This window comes from Lissotriton vulgaris, chromosome 1_1 (assembly GCF_964263255.1).
Source record: "Lissotriton vulgaris chromosome 1_1, aLisVul1.2, whole genome shotgun sequence".
NCBI lineage: Eukaryota > Metazoa > Chordata > Amphibia > Caudata > Salamandridae > Lissotriton > Lissotriton vulgaris.
Genome location: NC_141685.1, coordinates 1,006,417,163 through 1,006,436,188, shown reverse-complemented (window position 1 = coordinate 1,006,436,188; position 19,026 = coordinate 1,006,417,163). Strand labels below are relative to the sequence as shown.

The following is a 19,026-nucleotide window of genomic DNA, read 5'->3' as shown; positions in this document are numbered from 1 at the left end:
GAAGAAACAGAGGCTCTCGTCGACGAGAGAGCCGTCGTCGAGATTCTCGTCGACGATGACGACGCCGATGTCGTCGTGACTGTAGTCGTAGACGAGGCCACAGCAGCCAATCTCGTCGTCGGAGTGGTCGTCGACGGGCCCGTCGACGACAGGCGCTGTGAGAAGTGTAACCACTTTAATAGAAGCTGGAAACGACGCCTGAGAGTCAGATCTCGTGGGCGTTACAACAGGCACAGAAGCAGTAGGTGGAACTGCAGCCACAGTCAAAGCCAGCTTTCTTTTCTTCAGGAAAGGAGATGGCAACTCCTGAACACTGCCACGCTTAGAAGCCACAGAAGAAGGAGCTGACTGAAGGCTTTCTGCGTCAGAAACAACAGCGTCCTTATCTTGAAGGCGCTTAAGTCATAATAGGAGGCGACCCTCCCTGTCCTTAAGGGTTTTAGGATTGAAAGTTCTACATAACCTACAATCAACCACTTTGTGATCAGGATACAAGCAATAAATGCACTTGTCATGAGGGTCTTTCTCAAATAAACGTAATTTCCCACAGGAGGAACAAGGTCTAAATAAAGACTTCTTACTTGACATCTTTGTGAAATAACTGAGAAGAGTAGATAAGTTGAAAAGAACTGAGCAGAGCTCAGGGAGACTCCCTTCACACGACGTGCGGTAGAAAATCTGAGGGCTTGAGCTTCTGAGGAGAAGGTTCTAGAGGGTGCTTGAGCCTGATTGGCTGCAGTTTGGACTAACATAATGACACTGATATGTTACAAATGAGTTTTTTCTCTCTAATGCATTCCTATGTAATAACCTTTGTAAAGGTTTTCAGTACATATTTTATCAGTTTTTGCTACTTATATGATACTTTATATATTTTTATATATATATATATATATATATATATATATATATATATATATATATATATATATATATATATATATATATATATATATTATTAGCATTATTGCTATTTTATTTACCGTGGGACTCCCACTTCGACGACGGGGAAAATTCAAGCATGTGAATCTATGAAAGACACCCCCTAATACTGGAGAACCCCAGGCACCGGTTTGTACTTCTTTTCAATCCTGGGGTTTATCACCCTGGCTCTTGTAGGCTCCTTAAATATTTCCCCAGCATGTTTCAAGACACCCTTCAACATAGGCAGAGTCTTGACAGTCCTCTCTGAGGTGGAAAAGGTGTTGAACAGAAAGTCCACTTCAATAGGGTCAGCATGGAGCTGGACGTCATGATTCTTGGCTGCCCTCTCAATGAGTGCATTAAACGCCGCCGAATCTTCAGTAGGCGACGTTTTTACAGCATACACATGAGTGTCTGGAGCAGTGTGTGGATCTCCAGGGTCAGCAGCACCTGCCCAAGGTTCATTAGTATCATCTGGATCAGTGTCCACAGGATAGCTGTATTCGTCATTATCACCTTCCCCAGTTTCCACATCTGAATAAGTGGGCGAGACATCATGGCCACATGGAGATACAGGTTCTACAAGAACAGGTGTTGTAGTAGAATCCTTCTTTTTTAGTGGGATTTTATAGGACTCCATTGGCTGTTCCGGGGCGATCTTTTGTTTATAAATAGAAAGTCTGCCTGTCTCTGCATCGATAAACTGTTCCTGTTGCTCTTCAAGCGAGGACTGTCGATGCTTTGTGGCCGGGACCACAGTTGTTGGCTTCGGCACTGTGGACCCCTTCTTGGGGACGTCGACGACCATTTTAGGAACGAAAGCCTTCGGCACCACTTTCGGTGGCAGCGTGAAGTGGATGGGCGCCGATGTCTTTTGAGGCTTATCGGCAGGCTTCGAAGGTGGAGGATCCTTAGGCCCGACAGCCGTAAGCCTTGTCCTTGATGCGCTTCAGGGATTCTGCCACCTGCTTCGAGAAGGAGGCGCACGGCTGTGTCGACTAGACGGAATCCTTCGAGGCACCACCAGACGTGGACTCGGGGGTTGTACCGCTCTTGGCCTTGTCCGGCCGAAGCGGAGGCTCGAGAACCTTCTGATCACCGAGTCCTTTGTCGGTGTCGACTGTCTTCGGCGCCGATTTGTTTGGGTCGACTGCCTTGACCTTTGCCTTCGGCGTGCCAGACTTTGGCTCGACGCCCTTTAGCGGCCTCTTCGGGTCGATAACGCTCTTCTGCTTCGTCGGTGCCGATAGATCCGAGGACTTCGAGCCGACCAAAGCAATATGCACTTTCGGTTTAGATTTAGCCTCGAGTGTCTTTGGTTGCGTCGACACCGGAGCTTTCACTTTCGGTTTCGATTTCGCAACTTGCGGCTCCTTAGACATGTCCGAAGCCGAGCCCGAAGGCGGGGCCGTAGAACTTTTGGAAGATCTTGGGTAAGGCCTTGTGGCGATCCCTCGACACGAGCCTTATTAAGTGTTTTGGCCCCAGTATCAGTTTGTGGGCCTGGCTCCTCGCTCGAGCTATCTTCCATGGCCCCAAAGGCCCCATCGTCGTCTCCTACCTCGTCTATGACGTCTTCCGCATCGAGCATCTCAACATCAGCATCGTAGCTGGAGTCGACCTCCGATGCGGGATCCGACAGGTTTTCTTGAACCTCCCGCTCTGCTCCTTCATCATCCCCGGCATCGAAGATGTCCACCGGTTCAGGTGCCGTCTGCTGGGCTTCCTTGCGCGCAGCGCCACGATGCAGAAGTGTCTTCTTGGATCGAAAACGGGAACAAGCCATACAGCTGGCTTCATCATGATCCGGCGACAGGCACTTGTTGCACACCGGGTGGACGTCGATGTGGGGATATTTCGAGTTGCACACGGGACATCTCTTGAACGGGCTCCGTTCCATGATGGTTAGTCAATAAGGCCTCTGGCGTCGACCGGGCCTTCAGCGTCAAATAGCACGCGGCTCTTCTGGATATCCGGCGCGGGAACTGTACTGGAACAGAACTGGGCACCGATCGCAAGACAATACCGACGAAAAAACTAAAGGTCTTTTGGCCTAAAGAAACTTTATCGATTCCGACTTGAGTGAACCAATATGCATCCGAACCCAATGGCGGAAAAAAAACAATCTGAGGATGGAGTCGATGCCCATGCGCACTGTAGTCCAGGGGAGGAGCCACCTATCTTGTGATACTTCGAAGACTCTTTCAGGACAACAATGTGCGATCATCCGGACCCAACACTAGGCGGCGATCTATGCACAGATATGAATTCAGCAGCCCACATGCCTCAAACACTTTTCTTCCAATAGCGTCCAATCGTCTGCCATCCCGATCCGGAGGAGCTGTGACCGGAGAGGAAGGGTTTCTAGCTCATCGTTGTGCCGCTTGGACAATAACAGAGTCAGCTTTTGGTTGACTTATTAGGAATGCAGGTGAGTTATCTGGTGCCTTATATTTTTTGTTGAGACAAGGCAGGACCGCAGGAATTTAAGCAGGAGCTTTCATGACCTTCAAACCTTCTTTCCAAATGAAGTCAATGATAGGGATAGTCTGTATCTACTTCTTTGGCAGATCTGTAAAGTCGTATAGGAAGCACTCATCCTTCTTTGTTTTCATAGGCAGAAGGAACCTTTGTGTTGCCCTTTCCATGAGGAGATGAAAGCCTCCGATATCAACTGGAGGAGAATCGATGGGAGCTGGAGTTGGAGGAGACAGAGTTTGTTATCTGGTAACTGTCCCACTCCGTAAGAAGTGATCTGTCGTCCAATTCTCTTTCCTCCCTATCATCGTCGAGTTGTGAGCATCATGGGAATGATGAGAAGGCACTGGAGAAGGTGGTCTGGGTGACCTCAACGCAGAAAAGGAAGCTTGAGGCACAGGTGTCGGTGGAATGGACTCAGCTGATTCAGATGGAGGAAAACAGCGATAATAATCGTCTAACATGTATTGTAGATTGTTTAACAGAGCAAAATGCATCTGTGCAGTAGGTATCGCATCTGGAGCTAGAGCTACAGTCCCTGGTGAAGAATTTTCATCCTGATCGTACTCATGATTTAATTAACAATTCTGAAGGGCTCCTGCGCAGTGCAAAATCTGTCATCCTCTTCGGACTCCTCATCATCCTCCCCATAATATAGTTATTGCTCAGGTAACTCTAGAGGTACCAGTAGGAGAAATATGCAGTGGAGAGAGGGCCTCCAATGAAGAACCACGTCTGTGCAGCAAGGAAGATGCAGTTGTTAATGGTGGCAATTGCACAGGCGTGCAGAGGATGCCGTGGTCGTAGACGCTGATCAAATCTGCAAATCTGTGGAAGGTGATAATTGTAACGTCAACGAGGGGGCCGTTGACAGAGCAGTCGTCGATTGAACTGATGTCAATGAAGTGATCGTCGACGAGGCAGTCTTCGACAACGAGGAAGTCTTCGACGACTAGGCAGTCTTCGACAACGAGGTAGTAGTCGACGACGAGGCGGCCGTAGACGAGCCAATTGTCGACTAGATCTTTCTAACCTACGTCGACAGTAGATATAATTTCCTTTGTCGACGATATCGGCTTCACGGAGACGGAAACCAGCGTCGACGGAGATGAAGCTGACGACATCATCATCTGTGGTCTCAGCGACGAGAAGGTGACAGTCTACGTCGAAGTAGCGTCGACTGTGATTTTCGTCGACGAAGTAGTCGTCGTCGTCAATGACTGGACTTTGCTCTGAGGTAAATCCTTCTCAGCAAGTCGTTTTGAAGCCACCGACTTCACAGTTTTTCTCGGGGAGCAGTAGGCAGAGGCTTACTCTTAGAAGGTGGAGGAGCCTTTTTTGAGGTGGGATGCAATTCAGCACCTTTAGAGGGTGGCTGTTTACTCGACAACTTAGCCCCAGGAGAAGACAGATCCTCCTCAGCAATCATCTTCCTAGAGGACATGGTTGATCCAGAGGAAACACTCCCCACATAGGATAAAGGGGTTGTCTTGATCTTTAATTTTCTGTAGCCACAGAAGTAGACCCCCTTCTCTGTCTCTGAGAGTTTTCTGAGGGAAGGTCCTACATATTTCGCAGTCTCTCACCTGGTGATCAGGATACAGGCAATAAACACACTTCTTGTGGGGATCCTCGAAAACAGCCAGAGCTTCCCACAAGACTCAAGGTCTAAAGAGAAATTTCTTATAAGAAGACATCCTCAAATGAAGGAATTCCTGAAAAATTAGAAGAGCACTGAGCAGAGCTCAGGAAGATTCCCTTCACACGACGTGTGGTAGAAAATCTGACAGCCTGAGCCTCTGAGGAGAACATTCTGGAGGGTGCCGTCGCCTGATTGACTGAAGTTTGGACTGTATATAATGACTTGGAAAAGTCATAAATGTGGACTTTTTTTCCTTGTAGTTCCTGGCTACTTTACTTCCTGGTTCTATGTTACCTAGGTTATGGTTATTATCTGCATAATTATTGCTTTTTTATGTACCATGGACTCCCACTCTGACGACGGGGAATGATTCAGGCATGTGAATCTATGAAAAATACCCCAATACTGGAGAACTGAAGCGTCTCATTTAAAGTTGTCCCCGATGATATGGGAGCTAAAGATAGGCGTGCAGAACTTCTGTGTAGATCATTTTGCCACAAGAACTGGAGGCCCTCAAATGAAATTTCAGCAAAGGTGCCTTAGAGATACCTGTTGACTTTCTCCTCAGAATCCTGTGCCCCCACCAATAGGATAAAATCAGGCGCTGAATGGGTGGAAGAAGCCTGTTAGTTTAGCACCCCCGCTGTGGTCTTTGAGGCTGGATGTAGAACAAGTAGGTTCCAAAGGAACACTTTGGATGTAAATTCTAAACTTTCAAAGCGGATACCGGTAACCTTTTGGTACATTTGAATGAAAGCACTGAAAAGTGTCTAAATGTTTTGTAGTCTCAGAATGCACATTAATAGCTTGCAAAGCCTTTACACATTTTTGCCAAATATGTTTTTGCACTCAAAGGGCATACACATAATCTTAACCTACACCTCAAGGTTAAATAAAATGCTCATGAACCATTCCTAACTATAAAGAATAGCAGCACTTCTCATCTGGCTGAAAGTGGAAGAAGGGGTGTCCATGAAAGCAAGGATTAAAGCAGACAAAGCATGCTCTGCTTCTCTGAAAATTTTCTTTGCATAAATCCAGTCCTCCTCAGTTAATTTATGCAAAAAAGGACTACTAACCTGCCATATTTGCCTGCGATATTGGAAGAAAATAGTAAAAATGTGTGAAAACTTCACTTATGTGGTATCTTGGGCATTCACTATTTTCCCATTAGTAAGCCCTTTTCAGGATTCCCATGAAGGAGGTGTAGTGCAAGAAGAGGACATGTTCCTGATACATTGTTTGGCCTCAGATAAAATTATGGATTTTGCCTTGACCTAGTTGAAGATGCGAAGAAGAATCAGTAGCCTTAAACTTTGTCCCAAATGTTTCCTTATTTACAAATGCTGAAGCCAGAATTTTTATTTGAGAAAGATATTGATTCAAAAAATATCTAATATAGGAGTGAGCTTTAACACCCTTTCTCATTTAAAGAGAATTTCTCTGGAAATGATGGAAAGACAAACATTTTGGAAGTCCTCTCAAGAAATTCCCCAAAACTTTTTTAGGTGAGTTCTTAGGAATTGGTTCTGGAATGGCATCATCACAGAAACTAATAAGCACATAATCCACTTTCTTTGGTGGTGGGTTACTTAACCTGGTTGAGCCTGAACACTGTCCTCATTGTATTTTTTTTATCCTCATCATCACTACCAACTTGAACCTTCTCCTACTGCCAAGTAGGTTGTAGTAGTGGAGATGATGGAGGCTGTGGAGCAACAGTTGCTCATTGCTGGATTCATGGCTGTGAAAACATAGGAGGGCTGGATAGCTGTAACATAGGTGTCTGAGGTGGAAGTGGTGCAGAGGTTGGCAACTGCACAGACATGGGAACCTAGAGCAGCAGTTGATAGAAATCCTGCATCATATTTAGTAAAGGTCTAATGGTCCTTCAACCAGAAGGATCTCATAATGTCCGGAGTCCCTATGATGAGGTAGAAGGGGCAAGCTTGTTGGAGAAATGCAGAGTACAGAATTAATGATGGGAGAACGAACATTTAAAACACAGCATGGGTAGTTTCTGTGCCTGTGAAAGCAAGAATTTAATGTACGAAGTGAATATCCAGTTCATGTGAACCTAATACATATTGATATTCCTAGTCAAACTTGTCGATGAAGTAGGCTTCCATCTCTCTTTTGTCTGATCTTAAACAGTCTCCATCCCTTTCAGGCTAGAACAGGCTTTCTTTAGAATTTGAGACACTGGTTGTAGAGATTATTTTAAGGAGCACTTCAAGTGTTTGAGATGGAACTGTAGCCGCAGTACAAGTGGCTTTAAAGGCTGACAGTACCAAAGTTAGTGGAAAAGCAGAGTTTAAACAGCTTATAAGCGGACAAGCGGGGTAAAGAAGTCATTGTCCGGAGAAGAACTGACGAGGCAGCTTAGTTCAACCCGGATGTCACAGAAAGAGTGTAAACCATGAAGCACTTGGCGCAAGTGATTGTGATTAGTTGGCAGTTAACAGTGAAATTGTTAACTTCGAAGAAGATTTACAGGAGGACTTCACTCAGCAGATGAAAAGGAAACAGTTGATATATTTGATAGAAAAGACTTGACAATCCACTTGTCAGCAAACGATGAAGCAACAGCACAATTTTGTAATTTTGATAGATGGGAGAGGACAGAAGAGCCTGGAGACTCTGCTCACCTGGAAAACGTCTTGTGAGTGTTTTTCCAGCAGGCTCAACGTGTCAATGTACCAAGTGGAGGACAAGAAGTCTACATATCAGTGACAGGATTAGGAAAGTCACCTAGTCACCCTTGATTAAGCCTCAGAGGAAGATCTCTTAGGTGCTGAGAAGTCCAGTTCACGCAGGATTCCAAGTCCTGTTCGGTCTCTAATTCTGGTTCTAGGTGTTTAATGATTTAGCCACAAACTGTGGCAAATGTCATTATTCGTAGAACTGTAATCTAAGTGGAGACTATTAACACAATAAAAGGCAGATAATGAAAAAAATATCTTTCTTTCCATAAAAATGCAGACTCTGAAATGGATTTTTTTCAGGAATCCAGTCAGACATCAGCAGGGAGATATTCCTGGGTTTAAATAAAAAGGGAAAAAAGGGTGATTGCACCTTCCTTCTCTCCAAAGTAGAGGTTGGCATTCCTCCCAGGAAGAACACAGGCTGAAAAATGCTTCAAAGATTCTGAAAGCAAGGTCCAAAGGATTCTCACTTTACATGCAACAGACGTTTTGCCCTGTGGAGCCTTTTAAGTGAGTTCAGCTATTTGGCTCTTCGTTGGGTCAGGGAATTGGTCACATAATGACTGTGAACATGGATTTTGAGCCTTGTGAAAGTGAACAATTAAAGAATGTGTCTATGAATGATCCACTGCAGGAGAAGATTTTTTTCATAGACCCTTTGAAGGAACCTGAAGGGGACAGATGTATGCAAATAGACGCAAGGTTCATATTTGTACATGCTTACTGTAACAAAGTACAAAAAACTCGTATGATTGGAATAAATGACAAACACTTAATTCAAGATCCTGCCGCTCACTCTTCCAGACAACTTTCTACACATGTTAGTCTATAGTCAGTCTTTCCTCAGAATTGGAATCTTCTCTTACAGATATCTACACAATTGGCTGTTGATAACCTGCTCTTACAGGAAAAAGCTGCATAATTTTCAAATAACAGTCTCTATGCAGTAAATCCTAAACCTAAGTATCACCTTAATCTAATCAATCGCTTCTCCAGTGCACATAGTTCAAAATCTGTAGCACTAATATTCATTAACATAAGACATCTTGTGGGTCGAACAGTGTCGTTAGTGTAGAGTCATCATGTGATTGCAGTCAGTCAATGCCTGACCTGGAATTTACATTGCAACACGAGACAAAGACACAGCATATAATACAATTTACAAAAGCACTATGAAATTAGTTACTAACCTGTCACTTCCGTTCTTCAACATTGATATCTTTTATATAGTAGCATGCTTGAATCATTCTCCGTCGTCAAGTTACCAGGGATTCACAGCATGACAACAGGGAATGATTTAGGCATGTGAATTTATAAAAGATAAAATGTTGGTGAAGTGCAAACTACAGAATTAATTACATAAGAACACACATTTAGAACCCAATATTTTTGCATCCCACACAAGGCAAGGACTAGAACATATAAAGGCAAGCAGTACTAACCTTAAAAGAATACTCTAGTTTGACAAGGAAAGGGAAGTTGACCGCTTGCAGTATCCGTTTCTCATTCAGTGTGTGTTCTATCTGCTTCAATTTCACAACCTGAGAAATTGATGAAGAATTGATTTGTTAGGATTGGGAGAGCACACTGCAGACATTTGCAAAGCATGATTCCAGTGTGTTACGGAAATTCTGAATAAAACTAGCCGTAAAGATATGGACAGTGATGTAACCATGTTCTAAAGTATACATTTCGAAAGATGCCAAGTGATGAGATCCCCTAACCACCCAAAGAGAACAATGAGGGTAAAGGGAATATATTCTATAACAACTCTTTATGGAGTGTGGAGAATAGTTTAGCAAATCAGAAATTGAACGTCAAACTACATAAGAAATGCGTTACTTACCTGTAACTGCCGTTATCCAGTATTGGTGTCTTTCATAGATTTACATGCCTGAATCATTCCCCGTTGTCGGAATGGGAGTCCCCGGTACATAAATAAAGTAATGTCCCATAGACCTATAGATAAATAGGCCTAAAGGCCTCACATTAGTAACCTATCTCTGTCCTTTTGTAGAAAGGACCAAACTCTAGAAAAGAGGCAATCAGCTGTCACCTCCCTCTAGAACCCTCCTGGAAGGAGCCTCAGTCCCTCAGATTTTCGTACGCACAAAGCTAAGTAGGCGTCTTACTGAGAGAAGCAGGTGAGCCCTTCCACGGGTGGCGGGAGGGTTGCATGTGAATCTATGAAAGACACCAATACTGAATAACTGCAGTTACAGGTAAGTAACACATTTCTTATCCAGTATTAGGGGTGTCTTTCATAGATTCACATGCCTGAATCAGAGTAGCAAGCAATGAATAAAGCACATTTCGGATGGTATAGGATATGCAAGTCATTAGATAACAACATATCAAACAACTAATAGAAACATACATTTGCAAGCAAGAAATACCACCAAATTATACAATAGAGATATGTGCATACATGAGAAGGATGGAGGGATGAAGAGAAGGCTCACCTCTACTGAAACAGATGACGAAGTACTGCTTGTCCCACTGCAGCATCCTTCATGAGTTCTGTGTCCAGGCAGTAATGCCCAGTGAAGGTATGTGGCGACTTCCATGTTGCCGCTCTACAAATGTCTATGACCGGCGCTCCTGCAAACAGCGCCATGGATGTAGATATTGCCCTGGTAGAGTGGGCTCGCACCTTAGATTGCAGGGGCTGCCCTGCCTGCTCATGACAAAACGAAATAGCTGCAGAAATCCAGCGGTATATACTTTGCTTGGTGATTGGAAGACCTATTATGGGTCTACTGTGAGCCACAAATAGCTGATGACACTTCCTGAAGATTTTTGTCTTTTCAATATAGAATTTAAGGCAGCGCTTAAGATCAAGAGAGTGCAACGACCTTTCCGCTGCCATCGTGGGATTCGGAAAGAAAGAGCGCAAGACCACTGGCTCGTTGAGATGGAAGTCCGACTGGACTTTTGGAATAAACTTGGGTTTGTCAGCAAGATTACTCTATCCTGCTTGAATTGCAGGAAAGGCTCTTGTATTGATAAAGCTTGAAGCTCACTCACCCGTCTTGCGGAGGTGAGAGCAAGTAGGAGGGCTGTCTTCCAAAAGAGGTATTTCAGGTCAGCCCTGTGTACCGGTTAAAAGGGGTGCTTCATGAGCTGGTTAAGGACTGTGTTCAGGTGCCAGGTAGGAAGCAACATTTTCACAGGGGGAAAAGTCCTGTAGAGTCCTTTTAAAAACTGCTTGACCAATCTGTTAGACTAGAGAGAAGGGCCAGTAGGAGATCTTCTGTAACGGGATATCGCCGCCAAATGGACCCTGATGGACGCATGAGCCAGGACAGAGTTCGCCAGAAGGAGAAGATAAGGCTATATTTGTTCCGGAGAAGAAGAGAAAGGATGTATACCTTAATCTCTACACCAGACCCAGAATCTCTTCCGTTTCAAAGAGTATGTTTTGTTGGTGCTATCAGCCCGAGCCAAGATTGCTCTACATTCTGGCGGGATAGTCAAGCTTTGAAATTCTCTGAACTCAGGAGCCAAGTGGCTAATTTGAGTGAGGCCAGATTCGGATGTTGGACTTGCTGGTTGCACATCGTGAGTAGAGATGGGAACTTCTGCAGACGCATCTGCGGTTCCAGAGATAGAGGGTGGAGTTCTGTGAACCAATGTTGGCATGGCCAAGTTGGGGCTACCAGAAGGAGAGTACAAGGCTCTGCCTTCAGCTTTCTGAGGACCCTGGGAATCATTGGAAACTGTGGAAAGGCATACGCAAAGACATTGCACCATGCGATCGAAAATGCATTCCCTAGGGACCCTTTCTGGGGATGCCAACTTGCGAAGTGTGGGCATTTGGTGTTGGACCTTGTGGCGAACAGGTCGATCTGAGGAGTGCCCCATCTCGAGAAAATTTGGTTGAGGATTCCTTGATCCAGTTCCCACTCGTGAGACGTCGTTCTCTATCTGCTTAGTGAATCGGCGAGCACATTGTCCATGCCTGGAAAATACTCTGCCCGAAGAGATATATTGTGACTGATTACCCAGTTCCAAATTTTCTGCGACTCGTGAGAGAGTGTCATAGAGAGAGTCCCCCCTTGTTTGTTGAGGTAGTGCATCGTCGTAGTGTTGTCTGAACGGACGAGCACTAGGGAATTTTTGATTCTCGGAAGGAAAGCTTGCAGGGCGAGGAAGTCTGCCCGTAGCTCCAGGAGATTGATATGGAGCCCCTTTTCTAAGGGGGACCACTTCCCGCCTATCTGTAGCTCTTGGAGGAAAGCTCCCCAACCTTCCAAGGAGGCGTCTGTCGAGATGACATGTAGCCGGAACCAGGAATGGTAAGCCTTGAGAAAGGTTTCGAACCGATATCCACCATTAAAGGTCCTTGACCATTTGAGGAGTGACCTTTATGCGATCGTCGAAAGAACCTGTGCATTGGACCCATTGTTTTGCGAGTGCCTCCTGGAGGGGGCGCATGTGCAGCCTGCAGTGAGGTATCAAGAGGATACATGATGGGGGGGCGCTAGAGGGCGCACTGCGGTATGGCTGGCTAGCGAGTCAGCTCCGCCGGGCGGTCGCGCACCTAACGACTTCTGACCCCCTAAATCCCCACCAACAGCAGCGCCGATCACGGATATGTGCATCGGAATGTAGGGCCGACCTCTCCTGACACGAAGACACGACCTGCTGTGCGGGAAACAGAAGATACAGCCGCAAAACCGGAGCCCTCGCGGAAGCCGCTCAAAATGGCCGCTCCGGAGGCTCAGAGACCCGGAGCATTTAACGGCGCCTAGCGCGTCAGGACTTCTGTTGTCACTCGGCGCGGCCTGGTGTATGGCTGTTTGACACAATCGAAGACTCGGTGAGGCCCCCGCAGGTCACCAGAACTCAGCGCCTCTCCAAATCGGCGTGCGTTCCACTGAGGGCAAGATGGCGGCGCCCGTGGAACGCACAACGCTGGCGGCTGCAACGGACAATCCCGCCGGTCGGAACCCCTCGTAGACCGGCTGTGACACTCGCGCATGGGGTGAGACGGAGGCGTGTGGATCCTAACCCGGTCTATTCGACCAGAACATAGACACATGTGGAGCGCTCGACCAGCGGGGCCCCCACACGAGGACACGGAGTGAGTAACGAGCACACCACAGCTGCCGGTATGCAGGCGAGATTCACACAGTGCAGAGGCACCTAACATTCACACGTGCTATCTTTCACATAGCGCTGACCACAACGACAGCTCGAGGGCGACCCACCAAGCAGTGGGGAGTGTGGGTGTGGACCCCTACCCTCACAGTGCCCCTACTAAGACCAGCGCAAAGTAGCACCTGCCGCACCCAACAACTGAGGCCTCGCTCGGGGCCTGATTGCAATTGAGCGAGCCCGCTGATGACCACACGCACTGTGAAAGAGGGAACTGCGGCAACGGCGACTCGTGCCGGTCCCAATACAAGCACACCATCGGGCGGCAGCCCTAACACAGCGGAGCGACACCAGTCGAAACGGCACTTTGAAATGGGGAAGCCCGACCGGAACCAAACCAAGCTCCAATTCGAGAAGCGGAACCAAGGCAGAAATAATACGGCGGAAACGGAGATGGAAGGGGGCCGGGAAACACCAGAGGGCACGGGCATGGAGTCGGTGCTGAGGGCGATACAGCAGAGTTTACAAGAGATGAACGGCAAGCTCGACAACGTGGTGCAGAGGGTCGACAACATGGCGGCGAAAATTGAACAGCACGAAGGGCGCCTCACGGAAACAGAACAGCGAATTTCGAGGCTTGAGGATGAACAGAGCACCACAGCCAAGACATGCGGAGCCCTGGAGAAAACAGTGGAGGTCCTGCGAGCCAGGGTGGAGGACCAGGAAGCTAGGTCCAGGCGGAACAAGGTTCGGATTTCGGGCCTTCCAGAATCCACGAACACAGGGAAAATGGAGACCTACATAGAAAACCTACTCAAAGAACTGTTTGGAGCTGACAATCTATCTCCAGTGTTCCTGGTGGAGCGTGCGCACCGGTCACTGGCCCCTGTGCCAAAACCCGGAGCCACCCCGCGAATGATCATCGCGCGTATGCTTAATTACAGGGACAGAGACACGGTCCTGAGGCTGGCGAGAGAGCTGGGGAAAATTACGCATCAGGGGAACACTCTAGAGTTCTACCCAGACCACACCATGGCGGTACAACAGGCTCGGAAAGAATTTGCTCCCGTCAAAAAAAAAGCTGAGAGAACTGGGCATTGAATATGCCATGCTTTATCCGGCAAAGCTCAAAGTCCTCACTGGCGGGAAACCTGTCATACTGCCAACGGTGCAGGCGGCACAAGACTTCGTCAAGCAACAAGGGAAGCGGAGGAAACAGCAAGACCGAAATGAACCGACAAGTGATGTGGAATGAGTGTATTGAACCGTTATCAAGCCGGCGACATGTTTGTACTACAAGAACGTGACACGGCCCTTTCTGTGCGCTGGTACTTACAGACATTCACATGGACCGTGAAAGCAGCATGGGTGGCAGCGACTGGACCGGAGAAGCACTTACAGACTTGCAGTGAGTACTGTCTCCGAGTATGTGATGCCGCGGAGGTGCTGATCCGGATGTGAGTATACGCAGTGCGATTGCAGGCGGGATGGGCCGGCTACTGGACCGAGTGGCAGTGGGTGGGTGGCCGTGACCCTGACCGGCCTTATTAATTGACTACTGGCTGAGCGAGAGACACTGCGTACTTTGCTTAGCGTCACCCCAAGTTCGAGCTGGGACTGGAGACAAAGGGGAGGACAGCGTAATGGAGAACTGACATTTAAGAGATGCCAGATGTGCTGGATGGGGGAACGGGGTTGGAAGAAATCGCACGCAAGTTATTCACTAGTAAAGCGCATATGCGACCGTCCACATCCACTATGTGGATGGAGATGTGTGAACCTGGTGACACCCCCGGGAGGGTGTACCCCGAACTATGTTGGATGAAGAAGTTACTGTTAAAGTTGAAGTTTAATCAGGGATGGCTTTGGCAAAGTTTGGGCGCTAAAGTGGGTGGGGGGAGATTGAGACAACCAGAACCTAACCGACTGAAACCTCTGTGTCTGAGAAGCATGGCGAACTCCTTGGGGGCACACAGTCATGTGAATACTGTTCATTTTAAGCGAATGATATTGTCTATTCTAAATGCTATAAGGTACGGCGACACATGCACGCGATACAACAAGCAAACTAGGTATCTGCTGTGGTTAATTTATCATCTTACACGTATACATGTCACGTAGGAACACGCTAAAACTGGTCACTTGGAATGTGAGGGGTCTAGGCAACCCGAAGAAGATCAGGCGGCTATTTGCATATTTTGATAGGCTGCACATTAACATTGTTTTTTTACAGGAAACGCACTTAGAGCGGGATGGCACCTCAACACTGGGGGCACGTTGGGCTGAAACAGTGGTTCACTCTAGCTACTCGACATATTCCAGAGGCGTTAGCATATTAATCAGGAAGGGTACGGGCTTAGAAGTTACTGACATACAAAGAGACACTGCTGGGCGGTGCGTGCTGCTGGCTGGCAGACTTAGGCGCCAACAGATCCTACTGGTGAACACATATGGCCCTAATGTGGATGACCCAGGGTTTTTCAGCAAAGTATGGCACAACATCGCAAACATGGCAACACCCCATATACTGTGGGGAGGGGATTTCAATGTCACGATGCAGGACGCACTAGATAGAGCAGCACACACATCAGAACAGCATGGGAATGCTAGGACAATGGTGAGGGAAGCTATGGAGGACCTAAATTTGGTGGACTTCTGGAGGGTTCGTAACCCCGGGGCGACAGCGGCGACACACAAATGCGGCGAACAATAGTAGGTCCAGGATCGATTACTGGCTGGGCACTCAAGATGTACTCTCATGGGTGTCGGATGTTACGCACTTGCCACGCACACTCTCAGACCACAGTCCGGTACTATCAGAAGTAGACATCCTCACTACGACCCACCTCCCTTCACCTGGCGTTTTCAAGCGACTGCATTGAGAGACCCAGTGTATGTCGACACCATACATAATGCAATAAAGGAATACTTTGATATTAACAGCCCAACAACAGAGGACCCAGGCTTGCTATGGGAAGCTTCAAGGCTACCATCCGGGGAGTCTGCCTCAGTACAGCGTCTGGCATCCTCAAAGACATCAGGCAACAAATACGCACGCGTGAGCAAGCCATTCACACCCTAGAGCAGGCATACACACAAACAGGAGACACTAAACTCTTGGGGGATATCCAATTGCTGTTAACGGAACATGCTGACTTAGCGACAGACAAACTGAAATATGTGACTAAACGAGCTACTGCGAGGAGGTATGGCGAAGCGGGTAGACCGGGCAGGGAGCTGGCCGCTAAGATATGCGCAGGCAGAACACCGCAAAATGTCACAACTATAACCACCAACACCGGGGAGGCGATCACTGACACTAAAGGCATACTGAGAGAATTTATGAACACATATGGTACGCTATATGAGTCACACCCCTCACCGTCGCAGGCGGAACTATTGAAATATATGGAGGACATCGAGATGGCATGGTTAGCAGATGGACATAGAAAGTACCTAGAGCGCCCAATCACTGTAGAGGAAGTCACCGACACCATTAGACGCTTACCTAACAACAAAGCACCTGGGCCGGACGGCTTTGTGGCGGAATTTTATAAGGCGTACGCTGACACACTTGCACCTCACTTAGTACAAATGTATGGGGCGGCGCATGAAGCCCAGACTCTGCCGGCGTCACTAAGGGAAGCCCTGCTCATCACATTGCTGAAGCCCGGCAAGGACGCAGATAAATGTGACTCCTACCGTCCGCTGTCCTTGTTAAATGTAGACACCAAAATCATAGCTAGTCTGCTGGCAGACAGGCTGAAACCTCTCATGCCAATGTTAATCCGACCAGATCAGTCGGGATTCATCCCAGACAGGGCCACCACACACAACACCCGCACACTGTTCGCGTTAGCACACTATCTGGCACCGGAAACGAAGGCAGTGGCAGTATTGTTAGACGCTGCTAAAGCGTTCGACACCATTGGCTGGCCATTTATCCGCGCGGTGCTGGTGCGCATGGGATTCCCATGGATATTTCAGGGATGGATAGCGATGCTCTACACAAACTTGACGGCACGCATCAGAGTAAACAGACACATATCGGAGCCCATACCTATCCGCAGAGGCACTAGACAGGGATGCCCGCTTTCTCCAATGCTTTTTGCTTTGGTGCTGGAGCCTCTGGCCTGCAAAATCCGACAGCACTATCATCACTCAGCGATTCAAATGCCCTCCCGTCCCATACACATCTCACTGTACGCGGACGACATGGTGCTGTATGTCAAAAACCCGGAACAACACCTAAATCCTCTCCTGAGGGAATATATCAAGTTTGGTCACCAAGCCGGCTTACAAATAAACTGGGATAAATCCCTGGTGCTGGCGCTAACAGACAGCACGCAACCAACTCCCCTGGATTATCCATTGGAGTGGCAGGAGGAACCCACAAAATATCTGGGTATATGGTTTCACAGAGACCCAGAGGTAGTAATCAGGACCAATTATGGGCGGACGATTGCAACCCTGGAGGATAAAATAAAAAAATGGAACAGACTTCCTCTCTCATTGGCAGACAGGGCAGCGATAGTGAAAATGGTGCTCTTACCGAAATTTCTGTATCTATTCTACAACATCCCTATAAAACCTCCCGCTGCTGTCTTCCGAAATATCAAGACACTTGTGCTCAACTTGCTATGGGCGGGCAAGCAAGCGAGAATGGACCTACGCACCATGACCTTGCCCTACGCTAGGGGAGGGTTCAAAGTGCCAGACTTTTATCTCTATTATTTATGCGCGCAGGCGCAATACGCACACTTCTGGTATCATGAAGTGCCCTTTCTGACACGCGTGGCGGTGGAGGAGGGTGACACTGACCCAATACCTCTGGCTAGTATACTCATGCACAAACGCACCAGACTACATGAACGTGACATTAACACAGTCGACGCGACCATTGAAGCGTGGAGGCTACTGGGCAAAGAGGCAAACTGTCTACCGCTATACGCACCCACTCTCCCACTGGCGCACCACCCAGCCCTCTCGGTGACACAGGAAAAGGTGGGAATGGATCTGTTCCGGCGGGCCGGAATAGACACATTGGGGGACCTATACAGGGATGGAGTATTTCAGACACTCGATAAACTACATTACATCACAAACCCGTCTCAACTGTTTACTTTCAACTTCTACAGGCTAAACAGAGCAATACGTGAACACTACCCGTCATATCCGGAAGAGCCGCCTACCCTTGCACCCTTACAACTACTCTTGACCACACCCAAGGCGTCTCATATGGTATCTAAACTTTATGCAAGTGCGCAAGGGGCGGTGGGAAACACCACACTCAAGGCCAGGGACAGGTGGAGCGCTGGGCTTGCGGAGCCTCTGACGGAGGTGGAATGGGACTCCGCATGCATGCTTACGGGTATGCTCACCCCTAACGGGAACTTGAAGATAATACATTACAAGTATTTGCATCAGGTCTACCACACCCCACAAAGACTACAAAAACACGGCTTACGGGAAGACTCCAACTGCTGCAGGTGTAAACAGGCAGGGGCTGACTTCATGCACCTAGCGTGGCACTGTAGAAAGGTGGCGGGTTATTGGGAACAAGTCGTGCAGGTTTTGAACGAAATGTTGGGGGTTAACATGTCCTGTGATGCAAAGATCTGCCTATTGGGTATCACTCCACACCTGAGAGCAATGAAGCGTAAATTCTGTGCGGTCGCACTCCTGTTAGCTAAAAGAAGGGTTTCAATCCACTGGAATAGTAAAAGAACACCAGAGGTGAAACGCTGGATCGAAGACATGGTGTACTGCCGAGACACGCTCAATACGTATGAGGAGGAACTGCCAATCGGCTCTAGGCCCAAAGATTACTGGGAATACCTGCGTGACTACTTACTTGTGCATGGCACAGCAGATTCAGAAGCGGAAGTTGTATGAATGAACGCATGTTGATGACAACATAAGACAAACAGTTGTACTGTGCAGGCTCTTAGGGGGGAGGATGCTGTGATGCAGAGGGAGGGTTGCAGAGGTAGAACTACAAGTTGGGGACTGTAAAGTTAAGTTAAGTTTCAGTTAAATGTACAAAAAAAACGAGAAAACGTAAGATTATTGATGTATAAGGCAGCGACCATAGCACTGCCGCGCGACGGATTTCTATCTAATAATGCGCCGCCGGTCCGCTGGATGTCGGCTGATGGGCTGTGTAGTTCTGGAACA

At 47.7% G+C, this 19,026-nt stretch overlaps 1 protein-coding gene across 4 annotated transcripts in view; it reads right to left on the bottom strand.

Moving 5' to 3' along the window:
- LOC147748392 (cAMP-dependent protein kinase catalytic subunit alpha) overlaps nt 1-19,026 on the bottom strand; it is a 1,196,191-nt gene that overhangs the window by 415,584 nt on the left and 761,581 nt on the right. For all 4 annotated transcript variants that reach the window (XM_086961155.1, XM_086961164.1, XM_086961147.1 and 1 more), the window contains one exon: nt 9,192-9,290. In XM_086961155.1, the coding sequence (XP_086817281.1) occupies nt 9,192-9,290 (99 nt within the window). The remainder of the gene's footprint in view (nt 1-9,191; nt 9,291-19,026) is intronic.